At 43.0% G+C, this 16,295-nt stretch overlaps 2 protein-coding genes across 5 annotated transcripts in view; one reads left to right on the plus strand and one right to left on the minus strand.

The window, feature by feature from the left end:
• CEP89 (centrosomal protein 89) overlaps nucleotides 1-16,295 on the minus strand; it is an 84,292-nt gene that overhangs the window by 18,926 nt on the left and 49,071 nt on the right. For all 4 annotated transcript variants that reach the window (XM_084813095.1, XM_084813094.1, XM_084813096.1 and 1 more), the window contains one exon: nucleotides 1,821-1,990. In XM_084813095.1, coding sequence (XP_084669221.1) covers nucleotides 1,821-1,990 — 170 coding nt within the window. The remainder of the gene's footprint in view (nucleotides 1-1,820; nucleotides 1,991-16,295) is intronic.
• Nucleotides 12,768-14,401, plus strand: LOC146338925 (E3 ubiquitin-protein ligase RNF182-like). The gene has a single exon (XM_084813104.1). It carries the CDS (start codon nucleotides 12,768-12,770, stop codon nucleotides 13,551-13,553), a length of 786 nt encoding a protein of 261 aa, XP_084669230.1. The 3' UTR covers nucleotides 13,554-14,401.

Below are 16,295 nucleotides of genomic sequence, written 5' to 3' on the forward strand. Positions count from 1 at the left end.
GCTCCTGTATTCTAACAGTTGGCATAATTCCATTTTCTTTAGCCAAATGATTACTCACATCCTATCATAAATAGGCAGTGGTGCAGCTAGGGCTGAACCATGGGACCAAAGTCCAGGGCCCCATAGCCCCAGGGCCGCCCAAATGACCACTCAGAGAGCAGCAGGCAATGAGGGCATCAGGGTAACAGAAGCAAACTCCATTTTATTCCTCTAGTCATTATGGTGCTATGATTTAAGCTAGCTTAAAATGCAAAACTGCACATGCTCAGGGTATTTTTGTTTGTTTGTTTAATCCAGGTTGGCAAATATTTAACATATAAGGAATGCAGAAGTAGTTCTAAACCATGGAATAGCGATGGGGTGGGGGTGGAGAGAGAAATGTTAGTTGCGTGCTTCACAACTGAAGCAATACACAGGGCCATCTAAATCCCCTGCCCCCAATAAGACCAATAAATCCAGGGTCTAAAATTACTTAGCTGCACCACTGTAAATAGGCTCTACTCTAGAGTTTTATCATGACCAAAAACCACTGGTGGAATTCAGTGCTCGTGCGGTATGTGATTGTGTCTAAGGGGGCCTTAAGTCTGAAGGCCTTTTGGATTAACTTCTGGGTCAGAGGCAACCCTATTATGAAGCAAGGCAAGACCTGATGTGGCAGACTTTGGATGCTGCTAACGTGCCAGAGTGGGAGACAGACTAGAACCCTAGAGCACAATCCACCTGGAAGTTCTCCTGTTTAAGTCTCATGCAAAAGAGCCTCTCTTGTGCCCTTTTAAAATAGTGTGTGGGAGGATGCCATTTGGAATTTTCCCACTTAGGCACTTGGATGATGCCAAGTCCATCTGAAAGCAATGAATCTTTCCCTGAGCGTGGCTGGGCATTTTTTGGACTGAGCACACTGATGCAACTCAGTTTTTTCCCCTTGTATAAAAGGCATACCACACAAGAATTGAAACATCAGTCACTGCTGCCCAGGTGCTATTCACAGAGCGTGCACATATTTTGAAAAGAAATCCACAGTGATCTGACCGGGCTATTTATCCTCTAATGGGAGAGTTGGCATTACTGACACAGATGGCACATAGCTTGAGTTCTGGCTTCCATTATTTTTTCTCACAATGGTTGAGATGATCCACAAAGACAATTGCTTAATTAGCAATCTCCTCTATTGTTTTAAAGCTGGTAAAAAAAATCCCAAAACCAGCACACACACTATGAAACCTTCCCACCACCAGAATGGGAAAAAAAATCACTCCTTATAGATTATCTCAACACAGAACCATCCTCTAGCCAAGACCCGTCCAACTGCTTGTTTCGCTGTTTGTGGTAAGATTCCTCCCAATCTACATGACGTTTCTTTTTGCCAAGCGTTGTTAATTGACTGCTCTCGTTTGCCTGTCAGAAACCTGTCAGTCTGGGACTTCATCAGTCCTTGCTGGAAGGTGTTATTAAATCAACGAGCACATGACCAGTGATTCACTTTAGAGAGAATTATTGAAAGCTCAATTCAAGTTAATAGCTTCTGTGCATTTGCCTCCCTTCAGGAAGAGGCAGTAAGCAGCCAGGAGGATTTTTAAGGCTGGCTGTCAACGCTAGCAATCAATGACTACCTTCAAGGATCTGTAGGTTGGGGTTTGGAGAGGGAGGGGAGAGTGATAGAGCCAGATGAGAGGAGATTGGTATTTTCAATCCAGCAGAGAAGACAGGAAAGAAAATATGGCCAGACACCAGATGGGGCTCTTAGGCAGAACATGTTCTGCATCATCCCTCCTTTTACCATTCAAATCTAATTGGTTTGTTTAAGGCTTTGACTGACTTACCTTTTCTGCTGCAGCACTTCATCAAGGGTTTCCTGCTTCTCTTGCAGCAGACGCTGGAGGTGCTTCATTTCTCGCTGGTACTGAGCAGCCTTCCCAGCAAATTCCTTCTCCTGTTCTGTCACTTTGAGGCTGATGTCTCCGAGCTTCCCAGCAGCGGTCTTTTTATACACCTGTGAAAGTTGGATCAGAGTCCAATTAAAAGCATTCCTGGGATTGCATACAAACTGACGGACCATAACCAGCAGAAGGATGGCTTTTTCTCACTGTGGCTTTCTTCTGAAACCAGGGACGCCTTTTTTAAAGAACAAATCGGGTAGGTTGGAAATGACCCGGTCCTCCTTCTGCATGTACTTTTCACTGCATACAACAAAAATGTCACTGCATGAGTATACAGTGCTATATGTATGCTTCCCTTGTAGAAAGATCTTTATAAACAGCCTCAAAGCCGAATAGGTTTGACTTGTCAGGAAGCCAAGCCAGACTTTTAAACACATGTTGCTATCTACAGAGTTCCACAGTCTAGCTTTAATTATCAATGTCCACATAAAGGCAGAAAGAGATGCTACTGGGTGGTGTGAATGTTACTGATTCTTTAATCTTAGCACTAGGAGGAAAACAACAACTATACTTCCTTATAACCTTAGTTCTCTTTTCGATGCTTCTGACAGCTTAATAGCTATGTATTTTTTCTCTCTGAAATACCGGGACATAACACTTTTCTCCTCTCTCTTGTCCTAAAAATGCATTATTTAGAAAAGTCTGACAGTTCTATTGTGGTCATACTATGTTAGAGTTAGGTCTTTGTTTAAAGAGTGAGTTCTACTTCTGAATGATAAAAATGGCTAAATCAATACTAAGTGAGCCTGAAAGAAAAAAAACATATTACATCTTCAAGAAAAAATACACACATTCAAATGATTAAGGTACATTAATCTATTTTGTGCCTATATGATAAAAGCTTTGGAGATACTGTGCCCTTTTCTTCTAAGTGAAACTCACATTTAATTTTTTAAGTTGAAATTTCTTTCTGCCAGTAAATTCAAATTTATTGGATGATGATATCTCTGATGATCAAAACCACATCTTTGTGTCAAGTCTACATGGTCTGAACATTTATCCAGTAGACTCAAAATAGTGCACTTTCCAAATTCATGTCTAAAACAAGAGCAGGAATTAAAAGGAAAAGGAGTTGCCTAGGACAAGAATTGAGTTGGGATGATGTTGGAGTCTATCCTGTAAAGGTTCATGCATGCTTAATTGCATAAATATTTAAATGGACATCAATGGTACATGGAAGCTTTTCTGGATATGCCATGGGCAGTGTTCTCCCCAAATTCCATCCCTCAGCCCTGAGACTTAACATAGGAACATAAAAACATAAGAGCAGCCATGCTGGATCAGACCAAGGGTCCATCGAGTCCACCATTCTGTTCACACAGTGGCCAACCAGCTGCCTGTGGGAAACCCAGAAATAGGATATGCACCCTTCCACTCATGTTCCCTAGCACCTGGTGTACATAGGCACACTGCCTCTGATACTGGAGGAAGCATATAGCCATCAGGACTCGTAGCCACTGATAGCGTTATCCTCCGTGAATCTGTCTAATCCCCTTTTAATTGGACATCCAAATTGGTGGCCATCATGACATCTTGTGGTAGTGAGTTCCATAGTTCAACTATACGCTGTGTGAAGAAGTACTTCCTTTTACCTCTGTTGAATCTACCACCAATCAGCTACATGAGAAGACCACACTAGATTCTAGTATTATGAGAGTGGGAGAAAAATGTATCCCTATCCACTTTCTCCACATCATGCATAACTTTGTTCACCTCTATTATGCCTCCCGTCACTTGACTTTTTGCTAAAATGTTGTAATCTTTACTCACAGGGGAGTTGCTCCAGCCCCTTGATTATTTTAATTGCCCTTTTCTGCACTTTTTCCAACTCTACGATATTTTTTTTAGGCCCAGACCTAAAAAAAAAGATTTTAAAAGGACTTCTTGATCCATAGTTAGGGAGAATGCAGAATAGAGCACTTGCCTATCTAGACAATTTGAGCATAATTTTCATCTGAGATTTTGAGAGGAAGCCTCAACCTTATGGGAGGGATCATAACTCAATGGTAAAGCACATGATTAACATGTTGAAGGTCTCAGCTTCAAACTGTGGCATCTCCAGTTAAAGAGATCAAGGTAAGAGATTATGTGAAAGTCCTCTGCCTGAGACACTGGAGAGCCACTACCAGTCACAGTAGACAGTACTGGACTAGATGGACAAATATTCCGACTTGGCATAAAGCAGCTTTGATTGTGACTCTGAACCAGTGTGTCATACTTTATATAAAGTCAGGCCATAAATGTGTCCTTAGCTGCTTCGCAAGTCTATCATGATTGGTTGGAATAATATCTATTATTTCATTTTTGTAGTTTAATCTAAACTGGATTATACAGGCTACCTAGTGATGGGCCAACGTTGTAACATTACATCTCCTGTATCTGTGATAATTGTGTGCAATTGTGTGTTTGAGCACTTAATACCAGGGGTGCAGAACCTCTTTCAGCCTGAAGGCCAAATTCCATTTTGGAGAAGGTTTTGGGTGCCACATTCCAGTGGTGGGCAAGGCCAAAAGCAAAAGGGGATGGGCTAAATGCAAAAGGGGTGGGGCCAAAAATACCCCCCCCCCAAATCAGCATATTTTAGTTCAAGGTTCTTACAGCCAGTCACTAAGGCTTAGGAGAGGCATTTCAACCTTTTAGAATGGGGAAAACACTGCACAAAAGCCAAGAAACCACCACTCAATCAGTGGTAGGGGGAAAGAGAGTGTGGCCATCCGGGGAATAGGCCAGATTGAGACTCCAGGAGGGCAAATTTGGCCCCTGGGCCTGAGGTTCTGCACCTCTCATGTACAGTTTGTCTTATTACAGTGCTGCAGGGATTTGGACCCTGCACTGATCAAAACTTCATAATCTATCCTGCTGTTAAAAGTACAGTGGTCCAAATACTGCCAGCTGTGCATCACTGCGCTGTGTGTTTGAATAGTAGTACACATGATTTGCATATGTAAGGTTCCAATTCCAGTTTCTAGTATCTCAGTTCAAAGGATTTTGCATACATGTCTCAGACCTCGGAAAGCTGCTGCCATTCACAGTTGATAATACTGAACAAGGTGGACCAACGGTCTGACTCGGTATAAAGGCAAAAAGAAAGGAAGGGAATAGAAGGCACCAATAAAGAAACAAGAGAAGAGAAAACTTCTAAAGGATGCACCAAAATATAATTTAATCAAACCAACAAGTTTCAATTACAATCTTCCATCAGAAACACTGATAAAGCAAGACAACACACTATTTTCCATGTGCTCTATTGCAAAGTGATTCCAGCTCGTATGTTCAGTCTAGGAAATCCTGACTACACTGGGATGGCCATTGGTTTTCCTCTAAATCTAAAATACTATTGAGCAGAACAAAGCTTATACTTTTTGGCTTAGTTTTCTCTTGCAGCTGACTGAGAATGGAACAGAAGCAAGTAGGGGATGGAGCCATAGCTACTAAATGATCTCCATATGCTCTTGACATTGATGTCTATTTATGTGAATATGCATATCACATTCAAAGTGCTCCCTCATTTATGCTCTCTGTGGTCTTCTACCCCTCATCTTTTTCAGTTTGGTTTTCTTTATAAGGAGCAATTGTTCCAGAGCTTTTAAAGTAGCCTTCCCCAATTGGGTGGCCTCCAGATGTGTTGGACTACAACCCCATCAACCCCAACCAGCGCTGCCAGTGGATATGCTAGCCAGGGATGGTAGGAGCTGTGGAGCATGTCTGAACGACCCATTCCAGCTGGGAAAGCTGTTTTGGAGGATAACGCTGGGTGAATTTTTTCTGGTCCAAAATAGCATGTTTCCATTGGAGAATTCTAAAGCAAATAGATTAAGAATAGAGGAACTGCTCCAATTGTATTTCAAGATCAGTTACACAACTTGCTCAAGCACAGGCGATTTCACCCTGAAAAAGGCTATCTGAATTGTCTCTTCTGACAATCTTAATACAAAGGGGACTGGAAGATAAGGGAGAAGCAATTATTACAGAAAACTAGGAACCTAAGACTTTAAAATCTGCAGTTTGAATTGTGCCTGGATACTGACTGGCAACAAGCAGAACATGGTCTCTTGGTCAATTTCAGATGGTATTCTGGCTACCGCATTTTGGACCAGCTGAAGTTAATGGAAAGTCTTCAGAGACAGAGTAGATTACTGCAGTCTAATAAAGAGGGTACCAAAGCACCTTCTTGACAGTTTAGCAAGGCACGTTGTCCATATCTGAATCTAGACCTGGAGGATGCATCTGGAGCCTGAAGTCCAGTAGGCAGAAGGTACCAAATAAGGGCAAAAGGCCAGGCTCCTATTCAGCGTCTGGTCAGGCTCCAGATGCTGAATACTGCTTGCTGATCACAGGGGCTGATGTTGCACATCCCTGTTTCCGTCTGTGCCTGAAGAGAGGTCTGAAGCCTAGGTGCACTTCAAACCCTGAAGATCTCAGGCAGTATCAACAATAATGTTTTTGCATCTAGAACCATGTGAAATGGGGAGTTACAGGAGAAAAGCTGTGGTCAGGCGAAGTACTAAGCACACTCCTGCCTACCATGCTGCTTCTTCCTGCACATCACACCCACATCACTACCTGCACATCACACCCTTATTTTCGACATTTTTACACCGCTCTTCAGCCAGCAAGTGTCCCAGAGTGGCCTTCACAAAACCAATGCAAGCAGTATAAATGGTATCAATAAAACAATAAAGCCAAGAAGAGCATTACATCTAAGATCTAAACAGTAGTTTTTAAATCCAGCATAAAATATGCACAGCATTAAAAGGCATTGGCAAATAATTTTTTTTTTCATCTGGGACCAAAAAGAAAATGAAGGAAGCACCAAGTAAACCTCTTTTCTGGCAAGGGGTTTTCATAAACAGGGTGTTACAACTGAAAAGGTTCTGTTTTTAAGTGGAGAAGTTCCAGCCAACTCAAATTGTCTGGGTAATGTGTAGTTCCAAATTAAAATGTTAGCACTCATAACCATAATTTGCTCTCTGTAGTTGGCAATCTTTTCCCTTGTGCCAGGTGAAGGGTTCTGCGTAAGGTAAAAGTTGTTGGATCTGCTCCTACAGCCCTTGTTCAGGCATTACTATTATTCTAGGAAGAACTTTCAACCTAGTATAAATCTCAGGCAGGCAGGCAGGCACCCACTGTTCCCCACACTATAAAGAGGATGTAATGAATTAACTATACTATTATTTAAACACAGCGTCAGCCTCGGCACCCAATCCAAAAACCTCACTCTTTCCTGCGACACATACTTTTTCTACGTAAAGGTGAAAACACTTTCTAAACCCCCACTCTGTACCTCCCCAAGGAATGGTTATGCCACCACTTGCCAAAAACAAATACTCATTATAATTAATGTGGACAGGTTTGTCAACCTGAACATTTCATTTGGCCGCAAAACCTGTCTATTCCTTTCATATTTTACACTTTCCTAAGTACAAGGACAAAATTAATTAGGACATATGCACATATACACATGTCAGAGAGGGAGAACAGGATAATCTTGAATATAATTTACTTGGGAAATGTGCTTGAGTGAGTAGTGGCATCTCAGCTCAGGTCCAGCATGATTCTTAATTATCTGGATCCCTTTCAGCCTTCTTTGTGGCCTGGATTTGGGACAGATGTGATCTTGGTTGTACCAGGAGATGAACAGGAGGAGCGTGTCCCTCTTGATAAATCTGGACCTCTCAATGGCATTCAATATCATCAGTTATAGTATCCTTCTGGGCTGCCTTGCTGCAATGGGACTTGGGGGGCATCTTGCTGCAGTGGCTCCAATTGTTCCTGGAAGGCAGATTTCAGAAGGTGGTGCTGGTATCATGGCCCAACACCCCGAATCATCCTCCTCCGAGGGTTCCGGCCCCTCATCCCCAGAAGAGGCTCTGAAGTCAAAAGGAGAAGACTCAGCAACGGAAATACATTCCGAGGCTTCCGTCTCCCCATAATGCACTTTTCCAGTGGAACACAGAGGGCGGCCCCACTGTATCCAGAGGAGGTCACATTACCATGCTCAGACTGTGATGACTCGGGTCATAAAGACATGAAGACTCAGGTTAACCATTCCCTGTCATTGCAGCCTGAGGTTGCTGAAATAAATCAGGCCCCTTTAAGGATCAAAGTCTCAAGTCAGTGAAGAGATGCAGCTAACCAGCCTAAAGAGCAATTACTTCCCATTTAAACTTGCTCTGAGCAACATAGGCCTGTCAGGTTCCACTCTTGTTGGAGCTCCTGGATGTCCAAGTGGCAGTGGTGGCCAGGTGTCAGGGTGGAAACTGAGCCAACAGAGCCCCAGAGCAGTTCTGATTCTGAGGAGGAACAGCAATCCGTGGGAGAGAAGCTCACTCATCTCTCACAAGCACAGCAGCTGGCAGAGATTCCTCCTGCCAGCATTCCTGGGATAGATAGTGACCCTGACAGTGAGAGAGCACTGGAGGGGGGCTTGCTGGATGCTCGGCATAGACGCAGGGAGCGACAACGGAGGACGCAGAAAGGAGGCGTAGCACTCGTTTGGCGCGCAAACAACGATCGCGTCCCGAGGACCCAAGGGAAAGAGGGCAGATCTCTCCCTAGCCCATAAGTTCAGGGTCTTCCTGTGATTCTCCTTCAAACGGGGACCAACTGCCTTACCTGGAGCTTAGGCTACTCTGCTATCTTTCCCCAGTACTGTTCCTTGCTTTGTCGCTAGTGATTCGTATCTGAAAGAGTCATAAAGGAATAAAGGAATAACGTCTCGGAAAGAAGTCCTCGTCGTCTGTGTCCTGAATTGGCTATTGGTGGGGACTGCAAGAGGCAGCTAGGGCGCTCCTGACACCAGGATATCTTTTTACCAGTTTAGGCTAGTATGCTATCTATGCTCCCCCTGGACAAGCTCTGTCAGGTGATTACACAAAACAGGGTGTTTTTTTTTTCTTGTGGTGCTTGAGCTTTAGAATGCCCGCCTGAGGAAAGAACTTGCCCCTTCACTGCTTGTTTTTCAACACCCAGTTTTCAACACTGCTTTGTTTGTCAACCAAAACACTTATTTCACGGTACCCTTGAGATCATAGAATCATAGAATAGTAGGGTTGGAAGGGGCCTACAAGGCCATTGAGTCCAACCCCCTGCTCAATGCAGGAACCCAAGTCAGAGTATCCCTGACAGATGGCTGTCCAGCTTCATCTTGAATGCCTCCAGTGTGGGAGAGCCCACCACCTCCCTGGGTCATTGGTTCCATTGTTGGATTGCTCTAACAGTCAGGAAGTTTTTCCTGATGTTCAGCCGGAATCTGGCTTCCTGTAACTTGAGCCCATTATTCCGTGTCCTGCACTCTGGGATGATCCAGAAGAGATCCTGGCCTTCATCTCTGTGACAACCTTTCAAGTACTTGAAGAGCGCTATCATATCTCCCCTCAGTCTTCTCTTCTCAAGGCTAAACATGCCCAGTTCTTTCAGTCTCTCTTCATAGGGCTTTGTTTCCAGTCCCCTGATCATCTTTGTTGCCCTGCTCTGAACCCTCTCCAGTTTGTCTGCATCCTTCTTAAAATGTGGTGCCCAGAACTGGACATAATACTCCAGATGAGGCCTAACCAGTGCTGAGTAGAGGGGAACTAGTACTTCCTGGGATTTGGAAGCTATGCTTCTATTAATGCAGCCCAAAATAGCACTGGCCTTTTTTGCAGCCACATCACATTGTTAGCTCATATTCAGCTTGTGATCGACAACAATTCCAAGATCCTTCTTGCTTGTAGTGTTGTTGAGCCACGTATCCCCCATCCTGTAACTGTGCATTTGGTTTCTTTTTCCTAGGTGCAGAACTTGGCATTTATCCCTATTAAATGTAATTCATTTATAAGTGATAACTGAACAGTAGTCTGAGATATTTTATGGTTATTTTTTCCTCCTGATGAGAGTACTTTCTGGTGTTCTGGCTTCTTGAATACTTGGTTCTTGTTTTTATTTTTGTTGATTAGTTTCACAATATGTTTTAAACTGTTGAAGGCTGCCTTGAGAAGTCTATAAGGGACAGAGAGCCTGGATACAAATATTTTACATAAATAATCATGAATTTGTTTAAAGTAAATTTAAAGTAGATTGGCATGGGATGTAAGCTATTTTAAAAGCATTCACATCATAACCATTACACTGAAATATTTCAATGCAGAGAGAAGTTGGCTGTTGCGCGATGTGATGCCTGAAACTGGCAGTCATGAATGTTTTCCAAAGAGCAATGCTTACATTGTAAAATAAAAGAGACAGTGTGTGTCTGAAGGCTGTCTACAGTGATGCTGGAGCATTACTCTAGCCGCGAAAAAGACCTGGCCGTATTAGCCTAGCTGAAGGATGGATTCTTTATTAGGGAGGAATCCGTAGGATAGCTAGATTATATTGCAGAATCAAAGTAAAACCTTACAGAAGTAAAATTGTGTCTAGACATGGTACTAGCAGGAGCTGCATGACTGAGTTATTTATTTAAAATATTGCTTGGCCACCATTCAGGGCAGAAGCCCTCCCAAGGCAGCTTACAGCAATAAAATAAATGACTGAATTACCAGAAGATTCACGTGCAAGCGCACCCGTTCTATTTCCTGGTGTTGGGCTCTTGTTGTTCAGTCGTTCAGTTGTGTCTGACTCTTCGTGACCCCATGGACCATAACACGCCAGGCCTTCCTGTCCTGCGCTCTCTCCCGGAGCATGCTCAAGTTCATATTCATTGCATCGGTGATGCTATCTAACCATCTCATCCTCTGCCGTCCCCTTCTCCTTTTTGCCTTCAGTCTTTCCCAGCATCAGGGTCTTTTCCAGAGAGTTTTCTCTTCGCATTAGGTGGCCAAAATATTTGAGCTTCTGCTTCAGTATCTGTCCTTCCAATTAGCACTCAGGGTTGATTTCCTCCCGCATAATATGTGCGCAAGTGTGAAAAAGTATGTGGGGTAAACCCGCACATCACAGTGTTTTGGACATCAAAAACTAGCTGTTTGTAGACCTGAAATTTTACTTTTTTAAAAGATACAACTGAAATTCTGTACCACATTCAAACTCAGAATTGTCTCCTAATAAAAATGCCTTCTTGTTATTGTTGTTTTTCACCTTGCCTGTTCCCATTAAAATTCCATTACTGCTGCATGGCAACGTGAGGGTGATGAGCCAAGGCTGAACCAGTTATGTTTAATGGGAGGTGTGAATAGAAATAAAGCACCTTTTCAGGCAAAACAGAGAAAACTGTGAAGTGCACCATCACACCTATTTACTGGTCAAATCCCTGGAGCTTCACACCATGCATTCTTAGTAAACAAAGAAATGTCACAGGAAACCTATATTCAATTGATGGTGTTTTTCAAATGGTAAGTAATACCTCTGCTCATTCATCTTAAATATACTGTGTCATTAAAATGAGCAACTGTGAAGCCTCCTCTCTGTGAGCTCAGAGTTCATTGTTACAGAAGCATTTGTGCATGACAATAAATTTGTCTCCAGGGAAAGCAAACTCTAAATACTTGTCAAGGTTGGATTGTAGGAACTGTCATAACTAGTCTCTGGGTTATATCCAACTGAACATGTGTGCGTAATTGCTTCTTTGCTACACTGATAGATAACAGTACCTATATATTCCAAATGAGTTGTCACTAACAGCTCGATCCTGTGTAAGTCTATACAGAAATAAGTCCCACTGCATTCAGTGAAATTTACTCCCAAGTTAAGCACACATAGGATTGGAGCCCAAGTGTGGTACAGATACTTTCCCATAGGTGCACCCAAAGATAGTTGGAAAAAGGGTGGGGGAGGAGGAAAGGGACTCAACCTTCCAAAGAGTGATTCTGGGGTGAGAGATGAAACAAATTTGTAGTTAACTCTGAATATGAATTTGCGCCCTGAAAATGTTGAATGTTGCTACAGTCATATTTGAGATTAGAATTTTACATAAAACATAATGTCTGGAATCATATCCAGGCCCTGACGGAGGAGACAGAATGGTGCAGTGGATCAAATGCTGGACTTGGGATGGAAAACCGGATTAAAATCCTTGTTCAGCCATAAAGGTCTATGAGTGACCTTGGGCTGGTCTCTCTCTCAGCTTAACTAATTTCTCAGAGTTGTTGTGAGGATACACAATATAGGAAAATGCCATGGTGGCCAGCCTGAGCTCCTTGGACCTTATAGACAAATACAATGAAGAAACAAACGAAAGTCCATTTAGAGGTGCAGAGCTCAAACCTTATTACCCAAATTCTGTCTGAAGAAATGTATTTGCATTAGGTTTCAGAACCCTGTATCTATTATCTCAGTGGTACAGCACATGCTTTACATGCAGAAGGTCCCAGGTTCAATCCTGGCCATCTCCAGGTTGGGCTGGGAAAGAATCCTGCCAGAAATCCTGGAGCGCCACTGCCAATCAGAGCAGGCAATAATGAGCTATATGGACCAAAGGTAGTCACTTAGTATAAGGCAACTTCCTATGTTCCTAAATGTTTCAGCGTTAGGGAATAGGGAATAGGAAATAAGATTAAAAATTAATTCTCTTCCAACGTTAAAAAAAATTATTATTGCTTTGGAGAAAATGATACTGAAAGGTAACTCGGGCAAAAGATTATGTGAAGTACTGGTTAGCTATTTAAGACAACTGACAATCTGTGGTTGGGGAATTTCCTGTAGGATACAATTTGAGCAGTAGGATATAAAAGCAAGACTGATTCAGTTAATATTTAGGCAAATTATACAAAATCGAGAACAGGATGGTGATAATGAGAAGTGATAGCTGGTTTTAATTTAACTTTTGCAATCAGTTTTAACTTTTATTATCTCTTTTTCCTATAATTAAATGCAGGCACAGAATATACCCTAGGGACAATGTACTACCAAAAGGGCATGGTTAGAAGTAGGTACAAACTTACTGCTGTTTTCTTTTACAGTGTGCCTAATTTAAAAATGAATTATCCTCAAACAGAGGGGGAAGAAAAAATACTGAACGTTGAGCTGGAATGCAAAATTTGTTACCAGAAGTTTAATGTTCACAGTCGCAAACCCAAAATCCTGGACTGTCTTCACAGGGTGTGTGCTAAATGCTTGACGAAAATCCTCCATGTTGGAGATGGCTCTCTTTGCATTAGCTGTCCTTTCTGCCGTCATGAGACAGAACTACAGGAAGAGGAAGTGGAAGGGCTCCCCGATGATACAAATCTCATGTCCAAACTCATGACAAAAGACAAAACAACATGGAGTTCTGACTGCAAAGAAGTTGTCTTGACGCCAAAGAACTTGGCTTCTTCAAGTCCTTCGCATGGTTCATCAAATTGCTTGGTGATAACAATCATGGAAGTACAGAGAGATTCCACAAGAACTCCAAGCCAAAACACTCTCTCAGATTATTACACGGATCACAGCCTTGACTCAGCGTCCATAAACTCTCACAGCCAACTGGATCAAGATATTTTCTCTAAGCTCTGCAATCATGTTCCCAGAATACTTGTGTGGCTCCTTGGATTTTTCTACTTTGGCTCGTTGCCACTTGGAATCTATCTACTGGTGATTCAGAAAGTGACCCTTGGAATTGTCTGTGTCAGTCTTGTTCCATCCAGTCTAACAGTGTGTCTTGTGTATGGTTTCTGTCAGTGCCTCTGCCAGGGCATGTGTGACTGTTCCTCTAGAAACTGACATTTTTAAAAAACTGGATTTTGGATACTGGAATTATAGACCTTCAAAAATATATGCTATTCAAAGCCTACAGTAGGAGTTTTACATTATAACTACCGGTAACAAAAAAGGGGGACATCTATGCATTAATGCTCCTAACATTCCATCCTACTCGCCCAACATTTTGTCACATTCTAGGGTGACCAACAAAAGAAGCTTGGAGGGTCCTTGGTTCCTTCTGGGTTCTCGGGATCACCAGGAGAAGGGAGCAGTTTAGCTTGCACCAAACGGTGTCCCTGAATGCTTTTTTTTTTTCCCCAAAACATGCCCACAAGCCTGACACAGGGTGACCCAGCCACCACTGAGAGGTACCCCCCTCCTTGTGAGAGCAGCATCCTTGCTTCACCTCCTGAAGGTTGTGGAGAAAGCAGAATATTTTTGTAACACTTTTGCCACTCTGAAAACCAAAAGCCAAGTGGGGAATGGGAGAGAGAACAAAACAGACTGCAGGCCATGTTTGGTTTGTGAGAACAGGCAAAGGGACAGGTTTGGAAAGGCAGGTATGGCCTTGCTACTTGCTCTGCTGAGACAAGGGCCTCTGTGATGGATGGGAAGTGAAGGAGATGAAGCAGGAGAGCGAAAGGCCTGGAAATCTTGAATCTATTCCCCATCTGCCAAATTTGATGGGCCTTTAGCTAGTAGGAAATAAAAATGTAGATCTGTATATGCCTACACAGTCTGAAAAATAGACTAGATTAAATCCTATTTAAGAAACATATTCCTCAGCCTGTCTAGAATTTCCAAATGAAGTCTGGATATTGTTGGAAAAATGTATGCTAGATCAAAAATAAAAACTATGGAGTGTTCTTTCCGATAAATGGTTATGAAGCTGCGATGTTCTCTGTTTTATTGTATGGACTGACCTTTTCTGAAATAATGTTCTTGCATTTTAAAAAGAGACCCTTGGAAACCTTTTCTGCTAGAACACGTTGTTACTAATTTTTTAAATCACAACTGGGGAAAAAAAACTTTTGAAAATCATGTCAGATTTCATAACATTCTTGTCTTGTGACAAAACCTGCACAGTAAAGTCAATGACAAGCTTCTATGCTTTGATACTATGCTTTGATACTGTGCTTTTATGCTACTGGCCTTTACTTAAAAGTAACCTTCACTAAAATGAACAGGCATAATCTAGCTCTTGCAGAGCAAGCTGCATAAGCCTCTGTGTGCCAAAAATTTACCCCTGAAGCCAAGAACACAATGCTACCAGCAACCAGTACCAGCCCCCAGGAGCTGTGTGGATGAGAAATCCTTCTTCATGTATCTGCTAGCTGTACAGAGGCAATCATAGCCCATTGCTACTCTTAGCAGGGGACTCCAAATTGCGGTAGGCCGAAGCATGCAAATTACTCCTGCTCACAGAACATGCAGGCTCTGGCTGGAGTCAGGGAGAAAGAAGGTGACATCAGGCATCTGCATGCTGTAGGCAGTATCGGACATGGACACACCTGGCTGTGTGCTGGAGGCTTTGTAAAAGATAGGTTATGGCAAGAGCAAACAGAACCACTGGGCCTCCTGGAGCTTGCAGCTGTGCACTAGCTGCTTGAGGTATATTGGCTGCTGTACTACCAATCAGTGCAACACTCTCCCAGCTTTCTCAAAACCACCAGGATGCTGAATATACAACTTCCAATAAAAGCCTTACATGCTCTCTCATTCCCACCATCACAAGATTCTCCCTTTTCCCTGGTCTGCAACCCAGCATAGGGTAGATGCTAAAGTATGTTCTTGAGTTTCCCAGCCTCTTCCCTATGTGGGTACGTGTATCATGCCATGTGTAACTTACTTCTTAGTAAATCAGTTTTTTAAAAACTGAGCCATAATCATGGCTAGCAGTTAATTCAGCAACCAATATTTTCTGAAACATATAATTTGGTAAAATATTAAGTGTAATCAGAGATCTTACCAGTGTGGACCTGCAACAAAATGTTGCTCTGGATCCTCACATCTAACAGGAGTGCTCCTGTTCAAGGCTGAGCCAGCCAGTCTTCTTCTCCTCCAGTATACTATAAGTGATAAGGAGCTGGAGCAGGAACTGTGGGGAGCAGGGGAAAGCAAGCAAGCAAGCAGAATTTCCCTGGGAAGGCAACTGTGTTCAATGTGACGCCATTTTCTACCTCTAGTTTACAGTGATGATGGGATGAGATAGTAAGGGAGGGGCTGAGTAGGAAGATGATGAGGCTTTTGGCTGGGGAGCAACACCAGGCAAAATGAGTTGGGGGAGCAGTCCAAGTTGGTTGGCTGTACTCTGGAAGGTGAAGAGAGAAAGGAGGCTATTTCGCAATCCCAAATGTTTGTCAGGAAGGTTAGAGGGCAGCCCAGAGGGCTCTTCATCTAGGGCATAGGGAGGCCTGTGAGGAATACTGGGTACTTACTTCTGTCTGTTTTGGTTGTGCACAGCTGCCAAGCAGGCAAGGAAAATCAAGGGGGTGCTAAAGACTGCGTGTCCTGGTATGCCCCAGACAACTGTTCACTCTGTGTTTGTGGATTCCCTCCCCTCCCCTCCCCTCCCCTTTCACTCCATTTCTTGCTTCAGCTCCCATTTCCTTCTCCTCTTTTCTCCTCTTTGCTCTGTGGCTACTTTCTTCCCCTCCTCTTCTGCTTTTTTCCCTCCGCATCCCTTCTCCTCTCTCCTCCATCTCTTGTTGACCTTCCCGCTCCAGCCTTCCCTCTTCCACCTCCTCCTACCCCTTTGTTTCT

Source organism: Heloderma suspectum, chromosome 8, assembly GCF_057233095.1.
Source record: "Heloderma suspectum isolate Gila_16-S chromosome 8, 16-S_ref, whole genome shotgun sequence".
In the NCBI taxonomy this organism is placed as follows: domain Eukaryota; kingdom Metazoa; phylum Chordata; class Lepidosauria; order Squamata; family Helodermatidae; genus Heloderma; species Heloderma suspectum.

What these genes read in the sequence shown, in the direction of transcription:
- LOC146338925 (XM_084813104.1), top strand. Translation starts at nt 12,768, where the DNA reads ATGGTTAGAAGTAGGTACAAACTTACTGCTGTTTTCTTTTACAGTGTG.